This window comes from Hemitrygon akajei, chromosome 9 (genome assembly GCF_048418815.1).
Source record: "Hemitrygon akajei chromosome 9, sHemAka1.3, whole genome shotgun sequence".
Taxonomy (NCBI): Eukaryota; Metazoa; Chordata; class Chondrichthyes; order Myliobatiformes; family Dasyatidae; genus Hemitrygon; species Hemitrygon akajei.
Window position 1 is genome coordinate 138,867,906 of NC_133132.1, and position 20,547 is coordinate 138,888,452.

At 41.7% G+C, this 20,547-nt stretch overlaps 1 protein-coding gene across 8 annotated transcripts in view; it reads right to left on the minus strand.

Moving 5' to 3' along the window:
- Positions 1 to 20,547, minus strand: part of LOC140733573 (putative Polycomb group protein ASXL2) — a 195,953-nt gene that overhangs the window by 47,058 nt on the left and 128,348 nt on the right. For all 8 annotated transcript variants that reach the window (XM_073057103.1, XM_073057100.1, XM_073057098.1 and 5 more), the window contains 3 exons: positions 13,303 to 13,421; positions 9,334 to 9,448; positions 3,752 to 3,892 (listed from right to left, as the gene is read on the minus strand). In XM_073057103.1, coding sequence (XP_072913204.1) covers positions 3,752 to 3,892; positions 9,334 to 9,448; positions 13,303 to 13,421 — 375 coding nt within the window. The remainder of the gene's footprint in view (positions 1 to 3,751; positions 3,893 to 9,333; positions 9,449 to 13,302; positions 13,422 to 20,547) is intronic.

Here is a 20,547-nt window from a genome sequence, read left to right on the forward strand (position 1 = left end):
TGTAATCGGGTTTAGAGACAACTCACATTTCACACTGGCCACATGAAATTTGAGTTGATTGGGTAGAAATTTGAGCAACTTTATTCAAGAAATGAGATGCCCATTTTTCTGAGGGACATAAGCACTTGGGGAGCAATTCTAGAAGTTTTTGTTTTCTTTTTTCTAAATACCCAGTGACTAATCAGGAGGGAGTGCATCTGTATATCTCCTTGCATTACAGAATGGCAAAGTCGTGGGAGATCCTGTGATACATTCCTGGAATGGTGTTTGAATTCTCATACGGACCAATGGATCAGGTTGCTGAATTTGTATGAGGAATTCTTACTACCTTGCGGGAGGGATGCCGCTAATATTGATCCCTTTGATGACAAGAGAAAAAGACTGTTGGAGGAACTGATCTGGCTTCTCAGGCTTTGGCATTCTGTTTTGGGGGGGGGAGCTGGGAAGTAGTCGTCTATTCCAGCCGATCTCAACCAAGAGTACAGTAACGGCCTCAAGGGACTTGAGACGAAATAGCTCTTGTTGATCAAGTGTTTTAAGGGCTAGTACTTCCCTACATAATTGGAAGGTCCTGACTCTTGAAGTTCCCATTTGACGGGGAATGTTGGTGGTGGTATGATAAGCAGAGGTACATAGTGGATGGCAAGTGTGAGCAGGAACAGTACCCTGGGATGGATGTGTCTATCCCAAATGGTGTTGTGAAGGTGGACACTTGCACTCACTGGATATGCAGTTCCTAGGCCTGCCCATGGCCCCTCCACAGGGTGGTACAGTTGATATGTGGTGCAGAACCTATACCACCCCAGTGCCCTGGATGAGCATCTTGCCCATGTTGGTCGGCACAGTAAGGGCTATCACAAACAAAGCAAGGCTTCCAATGACAGCCTTTCTCAGCATGGTATGGCTAGACTGGCCTGGGAACTGATTTTGATGACCTTAGATTATCTGCTCTCAAAGCAAAGTGGCACTTGTACTGTTAATGGTCAAGAATGCTGCACCTACATTCCTGACAGTCCAGGGAATATCACTCATCTGAGAGTCAGTGTATAAAGATTAAGTGGGGGACCAGCTCATTAGCTATTACATTCCAGGGTGGGGCTGGTGGCCTTTTGAGGTGCAGGGAGGCTGCTGGACTACTGTAGTACACTGGGTGGGGGGTGACAATTGGGTTTACAGTACTGGGTATTGTACTTGTGTTTTATATCTAGCTTTGTTGGGAGTTCACAAGGGTCATACTAGTTTGAGGGTTAATCACTGTGTCCTATGGGGCACGGCTTATTTCGCTGGTCGAAAGGTGCCTCCATCCTGAATGGTTAGTTCAGAAACTGCAGCTGCTCTTCTCATTGGTTTGCTGCCCAGTGCCCTGCTGTATATTCTGGATATAAGATAGCACATTCAGGAGGCTTGCTCTCTCTCTTCCTTTGCTTAAAGCAAGCTGTGCAAAGCCTTTAGAGGTGTGCCTCACACACACTTTTAACTTTGAATATTCAACTTTGTAGTTTCTGTAACCCGGGGAACATGAGTGTTTGATTGAATTGTTACTGTTGGTAAATAAATGATTAATACACTTATTCGCAGTCATTCACCAAATCCGTGAAGCTGCTTCAATGTTACACCCATTTATAACCCCGGACTCACAGAACTAAATTAAGAACTCATACTCTTCGGACAGGGGAGGAAAACAGAGAAACCATGTGCGGGAAACTTGCACGTTCGCAGGGAGATCATGCAAAATCCACATAGCAATCATTCAAGGTCAGGAACCTGGGTTGCTGAAGCTGCACTACCATGCCATCTGCAGAATACATTCTGCTAACTATTGGATCAACAGTTGGTTGCTCTCCCTGAATTTTATATCCAAGCTCTGTTTGCGGGAAGTTAGCCCTCTGCTTTTTGCTAAAGTTATGTATTCTGTGGCCTTGTTGTTGGTTTATATTACAATTTTAAAATGCAGAATGAGTCCTTAAAGTCTGTCATGAGGAGTAATTCCATAAATTAGATACCAAGTGAAGAAATGAGAATGACAAAATGCTTTGGTTTTATGGTGCTTCTTAAACAAGAACCAAGGGATCATCTTTCACCCTTCAGTGCACCTGGATGAATTTTCCATTTACTGCACTGCACAGCAGTGTTTCTAGATCCAACTTGCTTGGGAATTCACTGAAGATTTGAGAAAAGTACGAAGCAAACATTTCTGTTATTTTTCCACTGTTGTGAACATCCCGTGCCCAAAGGAGAATCAACTTCCACAATGGCATTCCTGCAATGACCTGCTAATTTATGCAAGCTTTCTAGCAATTTGGTTAAACTAGAGAATTATGAAATACATATATCGCTTACATAGTCACTTTGGACTCGGAGCAATTCACACATGCTAACTTTGAATGTGTTTTTCTCTGTGGATCAGAGAAATCAGAGCATCAGGCATCAGAGCCGTTCATTGCACATAGTCATAGAACAAGGAAACAGGCCTTTGAAACAGTGCTTCATGCCAACCAACATTCTCATCTAAGCTAGTCACCTTTGTCCCACATTCATTTTAACATTTCCCATGGCCATGGAAAAGTACAGCACAGAAACTGGCTCTTTGGCCCATCTAGTCCATGCCAACCCATTTAAACTGTCTACTCGCTTTGATCTGCACCAGGACCATCCATCCATGTACCTATTCATATACCACATGCACACACTGACATTTCATACCACTGCTACTCTAATCTGAACAAACTTTGGAGATGTTTCATCTCTCTCTCATTCTAGTTGCATTTGCTCTGGCAACCAAACACTTCAGATCTAGCATTCCTCTCCTTGACCCAAATAAGAGGGAAGGCTTTGTTGCCATTCCAATTTTGTTTTTAGACCGTTCAGGAAGAAACAATTCAGATGGCATTTTGAGTATCGTGAGCAATTTCAGGTCCCTTCTCGAAGAAGAGGTGTAACCATTGGAGGGTGTCCAGAGGAGGTTCACAAGAATGATCCCAGAATTGAAAGGGTTAACATATGAGGAGCATTTGTTGGCTCTGATCCTGTACTTGCTGAGGTTTAGAAGAATGAGGGTGGATCACACATTGAAAGGCCTAGACAGAGTGGAGGTGGCGAGGGTGTTTCCTATGGTGGGGGTGTCTCAGATCAGAGACGCATCCATTTAGAACAGAGATGAAGAAAAATTTCTTTAGCTAGCGGGTGATGAATCTGTGGAATTCATTGCTACAGAAGGCTGCGCAGGTCAAGTCATTGAGTGTATTTAAGGCAGAGGCTGATAGCTTCTTCACGAATCAAATTTTAGAAATTAATCCACAATTAATCAAAGGTTATGGGAAGGAAGCAGGAGAATGGGGTTGAGAGTGAAAATAAATCAGCCACGATGGAATGGCAGAGTAGACTCGGTGGGCTGAATGGTTTAATTCTGCTCCTATGTCTTACAGAATTACAATCAAATACTTCAGTTAACAATGAACTTCCAAGACAGAGGAACTGCATTTCTCACTAACAGCATGGAAGCCTTGTGCCCAATAACTCTTTTGTTGAGATTCCAGGAGTGCATTGATTAGAGAGAGAAAATAGATTTTCAGCCTTTTCAGCCACACTGTTGGTGTGCCCCTGCTGGCAGAAGTCACCGCTGTTTCCTTTTCTCGCCTCAAATCCAGCAACTCCAACAAGTATCGTTTTTTTGTGTTCCTTTTCTTGATATTTTCTATATTTACAGAACTGAACAGCGTAGATAGTCCAATAAAATACATTTTAAACTCACTTGCATTGAGTCTCTCAGACCTCTGAGTGGGTTTCCTGCCCAGCCCAGACAGAGCTTGTTCCATTTTACCGGATACTGATGGAGTGGAGGTTGAATTCTGAGGATTTGTTGAACATCCGTCTGACTGCTTTGTTTCCCAACCTGTGGTGAGAGGTGATATTCTGTTTTTAGATGAAAATGCTGCTTATCTACATTAATTGGCAAGGACAAACACGAAAAAAAATTAAAAGCTCAAGGCAATCTTCAAGGTCCACTCATTTCTTTTTATAATTCTAATTTTAAAAAATATATATTACTTCTGTTTTTGCACTATTTTAATCTATTTAATAATGGGAAGAGAGCAGCAAATGAAATACAATGTTGGAAAATGCATGGTAGTAAAAATAAATGTGCAAACTGTTTTCTAAATGGGGAGAAAATCCAAATATCTGAGATGCTTTTGGACCTGGGAGTCCTCATGCAGAACAACCTAAAGGTTAATTTCCAGGTAGAATTGATGATGAGGAAGGCAAATGCAATGTTAACATTCATTTTAAGAGGTCTAGAATACAACAGCAGGGATGTGATGCTGAGGCTTTATAAGAAATTGGTGATGCCTTACCTTGAGTATTGTGAACATTAGATGCTCCTCATCTAAGAAAGGATGTGCTGGCAATCGAGAGGGTACAGAGAGGTTCACAAGGATGATTCCGAGAGTGTTGTCATACAAGGAACGTTTGATAGCTCTGGGTCTAAACTCGCTGGAAATTAGAAAGCTGAAGGGGGGATCTCATTGAAATCTTTCTAATGTTGAAAGGCCTAGACAGAGTAGATGTGGAAAGGATATTTCCCTTGGTGGGGGAGTCTTGGACAAGAGGGCACAGGCTCAGAAAAGAGAGGCATCCATTTAAAACAGAAATGAGGAGAAAATTCTTTCGACAGAGAGTGGTGAATTTGTGGAACTTATCACTGCAGGCACCTGTGGAGGCCAGGTTGTTGGGTGTATTTAAGGCAGAGCTTGATTGGTTCTTGACTGGACACAGCATCAAAGGTTTGGGGAGAAGGCTAGAGTATAGGGCTGAGATATATACTTACTATAATTAATTTATTTATTCATTCTTTCTATATTATCATGTATTGCATCCTACTGCCGCTGTTAAGTTAACAAATTTCATGACACATGTTGGTCGGTGATAATAAACCTGATTTTGACTCTGATTTTGAGTATGCATCTCCTCATGTGCCCAACATTGTTTTATGCTCTCAAGCATATCATCACACTCACGAAACCCAATGGCCATTTCATGTTATAAAGTTGTTTTAAGGCCAAGCTCTCTAGACTCCCCTTGAAATCATGGTGCATAACGTTGTTTATTCATCTCACTGTATTTGAAATTCTTTTGCACAGTGCAATGCCTCTGCACTCTCAGCAAGTTCATTTTAACAAAACTCAAACATCAAATACAATCAGTTCGTTTACTGTAATCCCTCATCCTCACACCTGTCAGTGAGTGCACACTTTGACATCACTTATGTGGCTGTGACCTGCAAATGTCACAAACCAGACACACTAAAGCAAGCCTTACACTTGAGGAGTTTCTGCTCTCCTATTAAGGAAGGCTGCATTTGCTGTATTTCAAACAAGAGAAAATCCGCAGATGCTGGAAATCAAAGTGATATGACACAAAGTGCTGGAGGAACTCAGCAGGCCAGGCAGCATCTAGGAAAAAATCGAACTAAATTGACTTTATTACTTACATCCTTCACATACATAAGGAGTAAAAATCTTTATGTTAAAGCTCCGTCTAAATGTGCAATATGCAATTTATAGTAATTTGTAATAAATAGTATATACAACAGGACAGTCAATAGAGCATAGAAATACAATTGTATCAGCGTGAATTAATCAGTCTGATGGCCTGGTGGGAGAAGCTGTCCTGGAGCCTGCTGGTCCTGGCACCTGTGTTGAGGGACAGAGGTGAGGAAGCCCACTCTTACCACCTGCTAGCGATCTGACAGGAAGTCCAGGAGCCAGCTGCACAAGGCAGGGTGAAGGCCAAGGTCTCTGTGCTTCTTGTCGAGCCTGGAGGGAATTATGGTGTTGAATGCTGAATTGAAGTCCAAGAACAGCATTTTCACATAAGCATCCTTCTTCTCCAGACGTTTAAGGGCAGTGTGTAGAGCAGTGGCTATTGCTACACCTGTCAATCAATTGTGTTTGTAGGCGAATTGTAGGGGGTCCAGTTTGGATGGTAGCATGCTGCAGATATAGTCCTTGACCTGTCTCTCAAGGAATTTATTTATTGTTGAGGTGAGTGTAACAGGACGCCAGTTGTTCAGACATGTTACCTTGGTCTTTTTAGGTACAGCGACAATCGACGTTTTGAAGCAGGAGGCCACTCTACACTGGGAGAGGGAGAGATTAAAAATGTCTGTAAACACACCTGCCAGTTGTGAAAAAGAGTACACAACCGACGTTTCAGGCCAAGACTCTTCAACTGGTCCTGCTGAACGGTCTCGGATTGAAATGTCAACTGTTTACTCTTTTCCATGGATGCTGCTTGGCTGCGGAGTTCCTCCAGCATTTTGTGTATATTTACCTTGTTTGTTGAAGGAGTCCAAGATGCTGGTTTTCTTGTAGGTAGTTCCTTGAACAATTCTACACTGACCCATTCCATTCTTCCATCTTCTGGGCTCCCACTCATGGCCTTAACCTCCTGCCCACCTGACCCTCATCCGATCGTGCTTCTGATCACAAATCCCTTGGTCAAAACTCCAAACGTGTGCCCCTTTAAGCAGATCCAATCATGTCTGCAAATTCCAAAGATCAGGTTTGGAAGTCCACAGTACCCTAGACCATTAACCATGACAGAGCCACACAGGAAAGGCCTTTGTATGCATTTATTAGCCTAAGCACTATTCCATAGCACACAGCAGCTTTGAATTCAGCCTCATAAAGCCTCGTTACAGCACTTTACAAAGCCTTTTATGACACAATAGAATTTCTAGGCCATTACTTGAACCTTTAGATTTTTGTTTGCAATTCAAAAAACAAATGATTGGAAGCTCTGGATCAAGCAGTTTCTGTAATGGTGAAAGGCAACAAGTCCAAAGAACCTGGAAATCAAGGAACATCACAGGTTGGCTAAATAAAAAAGATGGTTTACAGCAGGTTGAGTAAAATGAAAACGGGTGAGGCATGACAAGAATACAGATTATGTAAGGAGGTATTTAAATACCTGGCAACACTTAACACTCAATAAATTCCAAACCTCTCTGCATGGGAATAACTGAATGCCAACAGATCTATCCTCAGCCCAACATATTGATGCAATCACGAAGAAGGCACACCAGCTGCTACACCTTGGGGAGATTTGTTAAGTCACCAACAGATGCGTGAAGGACAACATTTTGACTAGTTGCCTCACGTATAGTGTGAAGGCACAGGGTCAAAAGAGGCTGCAGAGGGTTGTAGAATCAGCCAGCTCCAGCTCGCCACCGAGATCATCTTCAACAGCCAATGCCTCAAGTAGGTGGTATCCATCATGAAGGATCCTCACCTTCCGAGACATGCCCTCTTCTCATCACAACTATCAGAAGACCACACTCAATATTTCAGGCACAGCTTCTTCCCCTCCACCATCAGATATCTGAATGGTCCATGAACATTACCTCACTCGTCCTCTTTTGTGTTATTTATTTTTATAACTTACTGTAATTTTTGCATTGCACTTTTGCCACAAAGTATCAGTGATAATAAACCTGATTCTGATTCCCTTTGAAAACAGGAGTCTCACCAGCATGATTTCACGTTCCCGTTTTCCAACTTTCCTGTTCCCATCTTCTTCATGATGGAAGCCCCAGAGAAATTATTCCAAGTTAACTTGGCTGTACTTCTCCATTTTCTCTCTCACTCTTTTTCGGATAAGCAATGCTATATTTGCGTTTATTCAATTCATTGGAACTACTCCAAAATCCAGAAAATTGTGGAAAATTGCCACTCAAACATTCACTATTGCTTCAACCACTTCTTCTGAAAATTTGGAATACAGGTCATCTTGGCCAGATTGTTGGTCCGCTTTTGGCCATTTAATTTCCAGTAGATGGGGAAGCAATATCTGTCTTCATTACAACCTATGCATGAACTCAACTAGGCAACCCTAGGCCTGCTCAGCATGTGGATGTTATATTCAGGCAGTATGCCCCTTCTGCATCATTTCCTCATTAGTCAAGAAGGCGAAGCAATGCCTACACTTTCTGAGGATAGACTGAGGCGAGCAAGGCTCCCCACCCCCATTCTAACAACTTTCTACAGGAGCACCTTGAGACTGCCCTGTCTGGCTACAACACCGTGTGGTATGGTGGCTGCAAGGCATCGGGCCGCAAGATGGTACAGCAGATAGTAAACACTGCCGAGAGGATCATGGGGTCTTGCTCCCCTCTACTTGTGACACTTTCCGTTAGCGTTGCAGACGAAAGGCCAAAAGCATTGTTGAGGATCCCCACCACCCATCTCACAATCTACTGTCAGGACGGAGGATGAGAAGCATCAGGACTCAGACTGTGTAACTGCTTCTTCCCTCAGGTTGTGAGAATAAAGAATACCCTGCCACCACCGTGGTCTCGACACTCAGTTGAAGTGCTGCTTACTTTATATGGGACTGTTTACCTGTGCATTTATGGTAATATTTTGGTTTGGGTGCTGTGTGTGCTATGCTGTGAGGGTGCCCATGTTGTTGTTTGGTTTTATATACGTATAACCAGATGACAATAAACTTGAACTTGTACCGTCACGCTCCATCATTGCTTGGAGTAATTTTGCACCATGACTTATGGCATCCACTGGGATCACACACAGAGATGATCATTTTCTATTCATAAATGTTAGTAGACAAAGAAATTGGTTTGGGATTTCACAGCATGTGCTTGCGATGTGTGCTCCAAGAGCAGAAGCAGAAGATTTACTTCCATATTTAGGACCTATTTTACATTAATTTTTTTTAGAAGGCATATTCAATAAAGCATGTAATTCTCCAAAATGCTGTGGATTTGAATCAACTAATTCAATCCCTTGGAGACAACACTGGGATTTGAACTTAAGTTATTGTTAAAACAGCCTTTGTGAAAACTTTCTTTAGGTAAATTAAATGTTTTGTATATCTGAGCTCACCTTGATTACTAATAACTTCAGAGTATCCTTATAGCATTCATGGCCACATCCAACTGTACTGTTTAAGACTTCATGTTGCATCAATTCATATCCCACAGTTTACAGATAAGAGTTGCATTGACAAAAATTTGTTTTGGAACCCACTTCCACACATCCTCACAAAATTCTATTCACAAAACGGTATTTAACCAACACTAGTGGTTAGACCCCACATGCTTTAAACTAACAAATGGTCCTCTTGTATTCACAATTCTTGCATGCTGATCAGTTATTTAAGTTGTAACTTTTAACTGAAATTGCAGTGCAAATACATAAAGCAACCGAATGGAATAAAATCCAATATAATCAAAAATAACACATGATGTGACATTATCATTTTTGTTATGGAGAAGAAATAACCATCTTTGGGAAATATGATAAGTTGAAAGCATACCAGTCTTAGAGCCTGCCTGATCAGTGGTTTTCACAGACTTCACCAAAAGCCGCGAGTTGGAGGACACAGTTAACCCAGGGCGACACTGCTTTCTCTGTTGCTGCTGTTTCAAAGCCTGCGCATATTTAAACAAAAAGAGTTCTACCTGGTCAATTATGTTAATTAAACAATATATAGTATATTAACAGGGATAAACACATAAAAATAATTATACCAATTAATCTAATTAATAGAACTAAATGTCTAAATTGTGACAGAATTGTTCAACATATTCATAAACTATATGTTAAAATAATGCAAAATATGGATGAAAAATTATTCACAAGATACAAACTTTTCTATTACAACCTGTGACTATAAACATAATTCTTAACTTATTATAAACACTTGGGAAAATGAATGCAGTAAGAAAGCAGTATTTCCTTTGTCCCCAGAGCTACTTGAAGAGAAGACGTGTAAAAAAAATCCCAAATCAAAAGGAGGTGAAATCAAAATAATGAATACCATTTGACATGTTACGGCATGCAAGTGTCAACAGTTATTCAAAATGACATGCTAACCAATTTTTAGAGCAGTTAATTTTCTTTGTAAAATATGACATTACTTGTCAACATCCCTGAAGATTTAATCTAGGCCCAACATACCGATGCAGTTACAAAGAAGGCACGACAGATGCTGTATTTCATTAAGAGTTTGAGGAGGGTTGGTATGTCATCAAACACACTCACAAATGTCTACAGATGTATAGTGGAGAGCACTCCAACTGGCTCTGGCACCATTTGTTTTTTTTTGTGGGGGGGGAGTGGGGTTAGTGCATAAGATTGAAATAAGCTGCAGAAAGCTGTTAACTCAGTCAGGTCCATAATTGGCACTAGCCTCCCCAGCACCCAGGACATTTTCAACCAGTGAAATGGCTCAAAAAGGCAGCATCCATCATTAAGGAGCCCCCATCACCCAAGACATGCCCTCTTCTCATTGTTACCATCAGGAAGGAGGTACAGGATCCTGAAGGCACACACTCTTAATAAGCTGGTAAGGAAGGTGGGCTCTGTCGTGGGCAAAGTACTGGAGAGTTTAACATCGGTAGCTGAGCGAAGGGCGCTGAGTAGGCTACGGTCAATTATGGATAACTCTGAACATCCTCTACATAGCACCATCCAGAGACAGAGAAGCAGTTTCAGCGACAGGTTACTATCGATGCAATGCTCCTCAGACAGGATGAAGAGGTCAATACTCCCCAATGCCATTAGGCTTTACAATTCTACCGCCAGGACTTAAGAACTTTTTAAAGCTATTATTAATGCTTTTTGAGATGGTGATTTAGATGCATATCATATTTTTTTTACTGAGTTAAGTATTGTATGTAATTAGTTTTGCTACAACAAGTGTATGGGACATTAAAAAAAAGTTGAATTTCCCCATGGGGATGAATAAAGTATCTATCTATCTATCTATCAATCAACGAACAGCTTCTTCCCATCTGCCATCAGATTTCTAAATGGACGTTGAACCCATGAGCACTACCCCTCTCTCTCTCTCTCTCTCTGCACTACTTATTTTATATTGTAAAAATGTATATATACTTCTTACTGTAATTTACAGTATTATGTATTGCTGTCACATAACAACAAATATCATGATATATACCAGTGATATTAAACTTAATTCTGTCGAGTGCTTTCGGTGTTTGTGCACTTGGTAAGTTAAAGGGAATAACTGGCCTCAGGCAAACCACTGATTGATATCAAACACATTCAGGTGCCATAATGAACTGGTTAAACAAAATACACATGTCTGATTCATTACCAGACAAGATTATTTTTCCAGTGGGGTAATATGTTTGCCCATATATTATCTAACTCCACACAAGCAGTATATCAATGCAGTCTCCATTTGTTCCTGATTAGCCAGGGCATCAAAGGGTATGGGGTGAAACCAGGCGAGTGGGGATGACTGGAAGAATTGGATCAACCCATAATTGAATGGTGGAGCAGACTCCATGGGCCGAATGGCCTACTTCTGCTCCTATATCTTATGGTCTTAATGCAGTACATATTTCTGCCAATGTCATTGTGCCATCAATTTTTTTTCAATTAATGACAAGGAATCGAACATTTTTCTTCCTGGGTCCTTCAAAAGATGGCAAGTCAACCCAATAATCTTTTCATGGATGGGGCCTTGACCCAGAATCACTACATTAATATTGTTTAATTTGAATTAAGGTATGCATTTTCATCCCCCCCCCCATCTGTGACATTTATTGTAAGTGCTGTACCCAAAGGGCTCAAAGCACTGTTGAGGACCCCTACCATCCATCCCACAATCTCTTTGATCTACTAGTGTCAAGAAAAAGAGGCACAGGAGCATCAGGACTAGACTGCCAGATAGGGCAGTACCTTCTTCCCTCAGGCTGAGAGACTTACTTGTGGTAATTTTTTTAATGTGTTGTGCACCTTGGTCTGGAGGAACGTTGTTTCATTTGGTTGCATACACGTACAGTCAGATGACAATAAACTTGAATTTGAACGAAGTGCTCTTCGAAAGGGTTTGTTGAACATTGAATGCAACATGAAAACTGAGAAACACCATACCACATCACAAACACAAATGCAATGGAACAACCACCAATTATGACCAATTTTTAACTAAGCATTGTTCAACTACAAGTTTTGCTTAATCATGCATTATATTAATGAAAAACACATTTACACCTATTTTGTTGTCCCTGCCAGTATTAAAAAATGTAAAGCTTTTATATTATTTAAAGCATAACAACATAAAACACTTCTATTTGGACAGCCTCAAGTCACAAAAATGACGACTGAAAGCTATTTTTTTTGATGTACAACCTATTTGTGCTTAGAAATGACAACATTGTTTAGAAAAATGGCAACTTCCAGAGATGCCTCAATGTACAAACTGTTTCACTATTCAGTCTCTGTTAGCAATCACTTGAATTGATGGTTACTTTTTAACATGAGATTGGAGCATTACTTTTATCTCTGATGTTAAGAATAATAGTGATTAGACTGTGTTGATCAAGAAAGGAGCAGAACCAGTGAGGGGGATACAGATGGATAAGTTATTTACAATAAAATGCTCATTCAAATTACTGATAAAACTTCATGTCTGTTCCATTCACAACACAATGAATCAACATGGCTTCCACTTGCTTCCATTTCTAATTCCAGGGGATTTCCCTGGGAAATAGTGCAATCTCCAATATATTCAGTCATCTTATAAATAGAAAAAACTTACACAGAACATTAAAAGACACAGAAACCCTGCTTGCAGCAGCATTACAGGCATATAGATTGAGCCAAGTCCCAATGATCCCCATCACAGTAGACTCTAAGAATACGTACCCTGTCCTGTTTCATATCTCTAGAATCTGGAAACATTGGGCAAGGAAGTCTTAATTCATCTGGCTTTCATTTGCATGTGTATCATTTCTTTATCAGAATAAAACTGGCACAATTACAATGTTACTTAAACCGTTATAAAGATCACATTAAATCTACAATGGTCTTATTGACAAATTGAAAAGATTTGCTTATATGGGTTCTGAAACTAGAGAATATTACACCTTCAGTCTTTATTTTAAATTGAGGATTTCTTCTTTTTCAATTTTCTCACAATGTTCAAATGAGTGGCATGGGCATGGGCATTTAAAGAAAACACAGAAAAAAAAACCTTCATTTTATTTTACATTATTTTTAAAATTATCTTAGAATATTTAAAACAAAATATTCAATCAGAAAAATTGCAACTGTCCTTGGCCTAACATTCTTGAAAGATTAATGATAAAGTATAAAGTATAATAAAGATGTGGACAACATATTCCAAAAATTAAAATTTGCTTAAATTTATTCAGCTAAGTTAGTAATAATTCAACTGTTGGCACCAAGTTTGGGATAGGTATGAGACTACTAAAAAGACATGAGAGACAATTTGAAATGATAGGCTAACCTGCTTGAGAGCCTTCTTGCTGTGCTTCTGGGATGGAGACATAACCTTATTCTGAGTGATGGAAGGAGAGGGACAGCTTTCCTGAGGCGAGGCTGGTTGAGGTGATAACCTGGATGAGACTTGAAAAAAAATTGGAAAATTAATCTAGTGAATAAAATCCATAATGTTAACAGTTTTCAAAATCTCAACATTTCAATAATCCAAGGTACAGGGTAATAGCATGCTTGATTAATTTTCCAGTGAGATCATAGGCATAGGGGCAGAATTCGGCCATTTGGCCCATTGAGTCTGCTCCGTCCTTTATCATGGTTGATTTATTTTCTTTCTCAACCCATTCTCCTCCCCATACCCTTTGACCTTCTTACAAATGAAGAACCCATCAAACTCTGCTTTAAATATACCCAATGACTTGTCCTGCTAGGCATCCACACATTCACCACCTCTGGCTTAAGAAATTCCTCCTTATCTCTGTTCTAAAGGGACATCCTTCTATTCTGAGACTGTGCCTTTGGTCTGAGGTTCTCCCACTATGTGTAACAACCTGTCCACATTCTTTTTATTTAGGCCTTTCAATATTCAATGGGTTTTCAATGAGATACCCCCTACCCAACTCATTCTTCCAAACTCCAGTGAGAATAGGCTCACAGCCATCAAATGCTCCTCATACATTAACCCTTTCATTCCCAGGATAATTTGTATGAAAACTCCTCTGGACCATTCCAATGCCAGCACACGCTTTTTTAGATGTGGGGCTTTAAACTGCTCACAACACTCCAAGTGTGGTCTGACCAAAGCTTATAAAGCCTCAGCATTATACTCTTGCTTTTTATACTCTATTCCTCTCAAAATGAATGCTATTTGCCTTCCTCAACATCAACTCCACCTGCGAGATAATCCTTAGGGAATCCTACACAAGGATTCACAAGCCTCTTTGCAGCTCTGATTATTTTTTTTTAACTTTTCTGCCCATTTAGAAAATACTCTGCATCTTTATTCCTTGCACAGTATTCCATCTGTCAGTTCTTTTCCAATTCCCTATTTTGTCCAAGTCATTCTGAAGGCTCTGATTCCTTAACGCTACCTGCTCTTAAGCCTATCCTCATACTGTCCACAAAGCCATCAATACCATCATCCAAATCATTGACATATAATGTAAACAGTAGCGGGCCCAACACTGACCCCTGCGGAACATACTAGTCACCAGCAGCCAATCAGAAAAGGCCTCCTTTATTCCCACTCTTCGCCTTCTGCCGGTCAGCTAATCCTCTGTTCATGCTGGTATCTTTCCTTTAATTCCACAGGTTCTTGCTTAGCAGGCTTATGTGGAACAAGTTTATTGTAGCTTTTAAGTAGCCAGGGTGTAAAAAATCAGCAAGTGCACAACAAAAGCAGCACAAGGACCCACACAAAACTGTCTTCCCACTCTATGGCCGACATTTTCAAGCACAATTCTTTACTATCAATAACACTGCCATTCTGACGATTGAACTCAGGGAAAATAACTGTAAAATAGAAGAAATCACTTTTTAAAAAAATAGTGATACTTGAGGGGAATTTAAAGGGATCAGATCTGCGAGTTAAAATTCTTAAAAACAAAATTTAGATGGATGCCTTCAAATTACACTTGGTATTAATTATGCTCTTTTTAATATGCACAAGATGCTTATCACTACACAAGTTTCAGAAGTTTGACGTAGTCTGCCTATTTTCATACACTTTTCTGATGTTCACCTTTGATGCTATATGCCATTGTTTTTCATGATAGCTCGCTCCATGGCACTCAGTTCATACCATGTACACTCAGTGGCCACTTTAATAAATAGATACACCTGCTCACTAATACAAATATCTCATCAGCCAATCATGTGGCAGTAACTCAATGCATAAAAGCCTACAGGCATAGTCAAAAGGTTTAGTTGTTCAGACCAAACATCAGAATGCGGAGGAAATGTGCACTAAATGACTTTGACTGTGGAATGATTGTTGGTGTCAGATACTGCTGATCTACTGGGATTTTCACACACAAGTGTCCAGAGTTTACAGACAATGGTGCAAAAAAAAAACAAAATCCAAAAAAAGTACAGAAAACAAAAAAACATCCAGTGAGCAGCAGTTCTACAGAGGAGTATACCTCGTTGATGAAGGTCAGGGAATGGCCAAACTTGTTCAAGCTGACAGTAACTCAAGTAACCACGCGCTACAACGGTGGTGTGCTGAAGAGCATCTCTAACCACACAACACATCGAACCTCGAAGTGGATGCGCTACAGCAGCAGACCACAAACATACACTCAGTGGCGATTTTATTAGGTACAGGGTGTACTTCATGTGCAGATTTTCCTCAAAATGCCTCATGAACTTTGAGAAAGAGGCCATTACCAAATCTCTTTGATAAATCTATTCTTGGGCTGCAATGTATAGTACATTATTATGAACCAAAAATTAGAGTGTTGCCAGCAAGATAGCACTGGTAGGATTGACTGTAAATCTATCATGTTTTATGAGATGTCCTTTAGCTGCACAAAACCCTGTGAATTTATGTAATGATAAAAGTAGGTCAGTCTTCTTTTGAATGTGAGGTGATAAATTAAAATGAAAGGTCATGGCTATTTCATTTCTTCCCATTCATCTTTTACCCCCACATTAGCACAAATGTTTGCAAATGACACAAGTTCAAATTCTTCAAGACTCAAGCGTCACATCCTTGATATTGGCTTGGCTAGATTCCATAATCTACGCTGAAAGCACTGACGTTCAAACCTTAGAGGTTTCCTATGTAAGTTCTAATGCCAATTGCTGCTATTAATTAGTGCAATTTAAGACCAAGACATTGGAAGAAAAAGGAGAAGGAAATGTAAGTAAGTATAATTGTACAAACAAGAGAAAATCTGCAGTTCCTGAAAATCCAAGCAGCACAAACGAAATGCTGGAGGAACTCCGCAGGCCAGGCAACATCTATGGAAAAAAGTACAGTCAACGTTTCGGGCCAGAACCTTTCAGCGGGACATCTGTGTAGTGACCAACTCTGACACCTATCTGCCCAAATACTAGATGTGACATAGTACTGACAACCTCTGGTTAAAAAAATTAGATGCTGCTGGAGACGCAGGATATTGCAGATGTCGGAATCTGGAGCAATAAACAAAAAGCTCAAGGAATTCAGTGGGTTGAGCAGTGTCTGTGGAGGGAAATGGACAGCTGCCATTTCAGCTCAAGACCTTTCACCTGGACAAATAAATGTCATCTGTCCCTTTCCCTCTACAGGTGCTGCCTAACTTGTCCAGTTCCTCCAAACTTATTCTTAGTTACTACTAACAGAATAGAGTTAAGTTCTCAATTGGAGAACAAGAATTACCAGAAAAACGTGTGGAGAAATCAGAATCAGATTTAATATCATTGGCATACATCATGAAATTTGTTGTTTTGCTGCAGTAGCAGCAGTTCAGTGCAATACATAACTACAGATTACAGTAAGTATGAATATAAAAATATTAAAATTAAATTAAGTAGTGCAAGAGAGGAACAAATAGTGAGGTTGTGTTCGTGGATTCATTACTCACTCAAAAATCTGATAACAGAGGGTAAGAAGCTGTTTTTGAAACACTGAGTGTGTGTCTTCAGGCTCCTGTACCTCCCACTTAATGGTAGCAATGAGAAGAAGGCACGACCTGGGTCATGGGGGTCCTTAATGATGGAGTCACCTTTCTGAGGGCATAGCCTTTGAACATGTGTACTTGATGCTGGGGAGGCTAGAGCCCATGATGGAACTGGCTGAGTTTACAACTTACTGCAGCAGTACCCAATCCCATGCAGTGGCCTCTCCATACCAGGCGGTGATGCTCACCACAGAAATTTGTGAGTGTCCTTAATGACATGCCAAGTCTCTTCAAACTCCTAGTGTTGTACCTTCTTTGTAACTGCATCAATATGTTGGGCCAGATTAGATCTTCAGAGATGTTGACACCAAGAAACTTGAAACTGCTCACCGTTTCCACTGCTGATCCCTCGATGAAGACTGGTGTGTGTCCCCTCAACTTCCCTTTCCTGAAATCCACATTCAATTTCTTGGTTTTACTGAAGTTGAGTGCGAAGTTGTTGTCGTGACACCACCCAACCAGTTGATCTGCATCACTTCTGTACACTCGTCACCATCTGAAATTCTGCCAACAATGGTTGCATCATCAGCAAATTTATTGATGCTGTTTGAGCTGTGACTAGCCACACAGTCCTGAGTTCAGGGACAGTAGCGCAGTGTACTAAGCATCCATCCTTGAGGTGTGTCAGTGTTGACTGTCAGCGAAGAGGAAATGTTATTTCTGATTCACAGATTGTGGTGAGCAAATCAAGGATCCAGATAGTAGGAGGTAGAGGCCCAGGTTTTGGAGCTTGCTGACTAGAACTGAGAGTGTGATTGTGTTGAACACTGAGCTGTAATCAATAGATAGCAGCATGACGCAGTTATGACCCAAGGCTGAATACAGAGCCAGTGAAATTGCATCTGCTGTAGACCTATTGTGGTAATAGGCCAGGAGTTGATTCTAGCCATGGCCAACTTCCAAAGCACTTCATCACAGTGGATGAGACTGCCACTGGGTGATAGTCATTGAGGCAGATCAGCCTGTTCTTCTTAGGCTCTGGGATTATTGTCACCTTTCTGAAGCAGATGGAAACGTCCGATTGCAGCAGTCGGAGATTAAAGCCGTCCTTGAACATTCTCACCAGATGGTTGGTACAGGTTTACAGAGCCCTACCAGGTACATTATCAGGACCTGCGACCTTGCAAGGGTTCACACCCTCTTGAAAGATATCCTGACATCAGCCCCCAAGACAGAGATCACAGGATCGCCAGATGCGGCAGAGATTTGCACAGGCTGAGTTTTATTCTCCATTTCAAAGTGTGCATAGAAGGTGTTGAGCTCATCTGGGAATGAAGTATCACAGCCATTCATGATGTTAGGTTTCACTATATAGGAAGCAATGGCGAACAAACTTTGCCGGAACTGACGTGCACCTGATTATATCTCTAACCTCGATCAGAATTGTTTTATCGCCCTTAAAATAGCTTTCCATAGGTCATACCTGGACTTCTTGCATAGTTCTGGATCACTGAAATTGAAAGCCACAGATCTAGTTCTCAGAAGATGGGTTCATCCAGGGTTCTTGGTTCGGGTATGTCAGATATGTTCTCAAAGGCACACACTTGTTCACAGGTCACGATGAAGTCAAAGCAGTCCTGTAAGCACTCCTTCACCTCCACCGACCAGACTTTCTTGGTCCTCACCACTGTCGCTGGAGTCTTTCGTCTCAGCCTATATACGCTGAGTGATTGGACTTTGCACAGTATGGCTGTGGGATGGCATGGTAAGTGTGTGGTCTAACAGTGGACAAGGGTGTTGGCTCCTCTGGTTCCACCAGTGATATGTCAGTGGTAGCTGTTCAGAGACTTCTTCAGGATTACCCAGTTGAAATCCCCCACAATGATAGGGAAGGCATCAAGGTGTGCTGTTTCGTGCCTGCTGATTACCGTGCTCAGCTCCTTCAGCACCTGCCTTACATGGAATGTAGAAACATAGAAAACTTACAGCACAATACAGGCCCTTCGGCCCACAAAGCTGTGCCGAACATGTCCCTACCTTAGAATGGAGAAGATAACAGCATCTGTTAATCATAAGTTGCAACAATTTGATTCATACTGGGAAAAATGGTTTAACTACATATCACCTCATAGGCATGTGGGGGATGTGCCCAAGCCCCACATGATTCATCTGTTGTCGGCCCCCAACCAACACGTACTCCATGCTCCCCTCCTACCCCTCCTCACAGCCCCCCACCCTGCTCTCATGACTACACCCCTCCCCTACCTGAAACCACCACGGTGGGCTTCACAGCTGAACAGGTGAGAAGACAGCTGAAACGTCTCCACCCAAGCAAGGCTGCAGGCCCAGATGGTGTCAGCCCAGGGGTGCTCAAAGCCTGTGCCCCCCAGCTATGTGGAGTACTTCACCATGGCTTCAACCTGAGCCTGAGTCTCCAGAAGGTTCCTGTGCTGTGGAAGACGTCCTGCCTCGTCCCTGTACCGAAGTCACCGCGCCCAAGTGGCTCCAATGACTACAGGCCGGTGGCATTGACCTCCCACATCATGAAGACCCTGGAGAGACTTGTTCGAGAGCAGCTCCAGCCTATGGTTAGGCCACACTTAGACCCCCTCCAGTTCACCTATCAGCCCCGACTAGGAGTTGAGGAAGCCATTGTCTACTTGCTGAACCGTGTCTACTCCCACCTGGACAAGCCAGCGAGCACTGTGAGGGTCATGTTTTTTGACTTCTCCAGTGCATTCACCATCCGCCCTGCTCTGCTGGGTGAGAAGCTGACAGTAATGCAGGTGGATGCTTTCCTGGTGTCATGGATTATTGATTACCTGACTGGCAGACCACAGTATGTACGCGTGCAACACTGTGTGTCAGACAGAGTGGTCAGCAGCACTGGGGCTCTACAGGGGGCTGTCCTGTCTCCCTTTCTCTTCACCATCTACACCTCAGACTTCAACTACTGCACAGAGTCTTGCCATCTTCAGAAGTTTTCTGATGACTCAGCCATAGTTGGATGCATCAGCAAGGGAGATGAGGCGGAGTACAGGGCTACAGTGGGAAACTTTGTCACATGGTGTGAGCAGAATCATCTGCAGCTTAATGTGAAAAAGACTAAGAAGCTGGTGGTGGACCTGAGGAGGGTTAAAGCACCGGTGACCCCTGTTTCCATCCAAGGGGTCAGTGTGGACATGGTGAAGGATTACATATACCTGGGGATATGAATTGACAATAAACTGGACTGGTCAAAGAACACTGAGGCTGTCTACAAGAAGGGTCAGAGCCATCTCTATTTCCTGAGGAGACTGAGGTCCTTTAACATCTACCGGATGATGCTGAGGATTTTCTATGAGTCTGTGGTGGCCAGTGCTATCATGTTTGCTGTTGTGTGCTGGGGCATCAGGCTGAGGGTAGCATACACCAACAGAATCAACAAACTCATTCATAAGGCCAGTGATGTTGTGGGGGTGGAACTGGACTCTCTGACGGTGGTGTCTGAAAAGAGGATGCTGTCCAAGTTGCATGCCATCTTGGACAATGTCTCCCATCCACTCCATAATGTACTGGTTAAGCACAGGAGTTCATTCAGCCAGAGACTCATTCCACTGAGATGCAACACTGAGCGTCATAGGAAGTCATTCCTGTCTGTGGCCATCAAA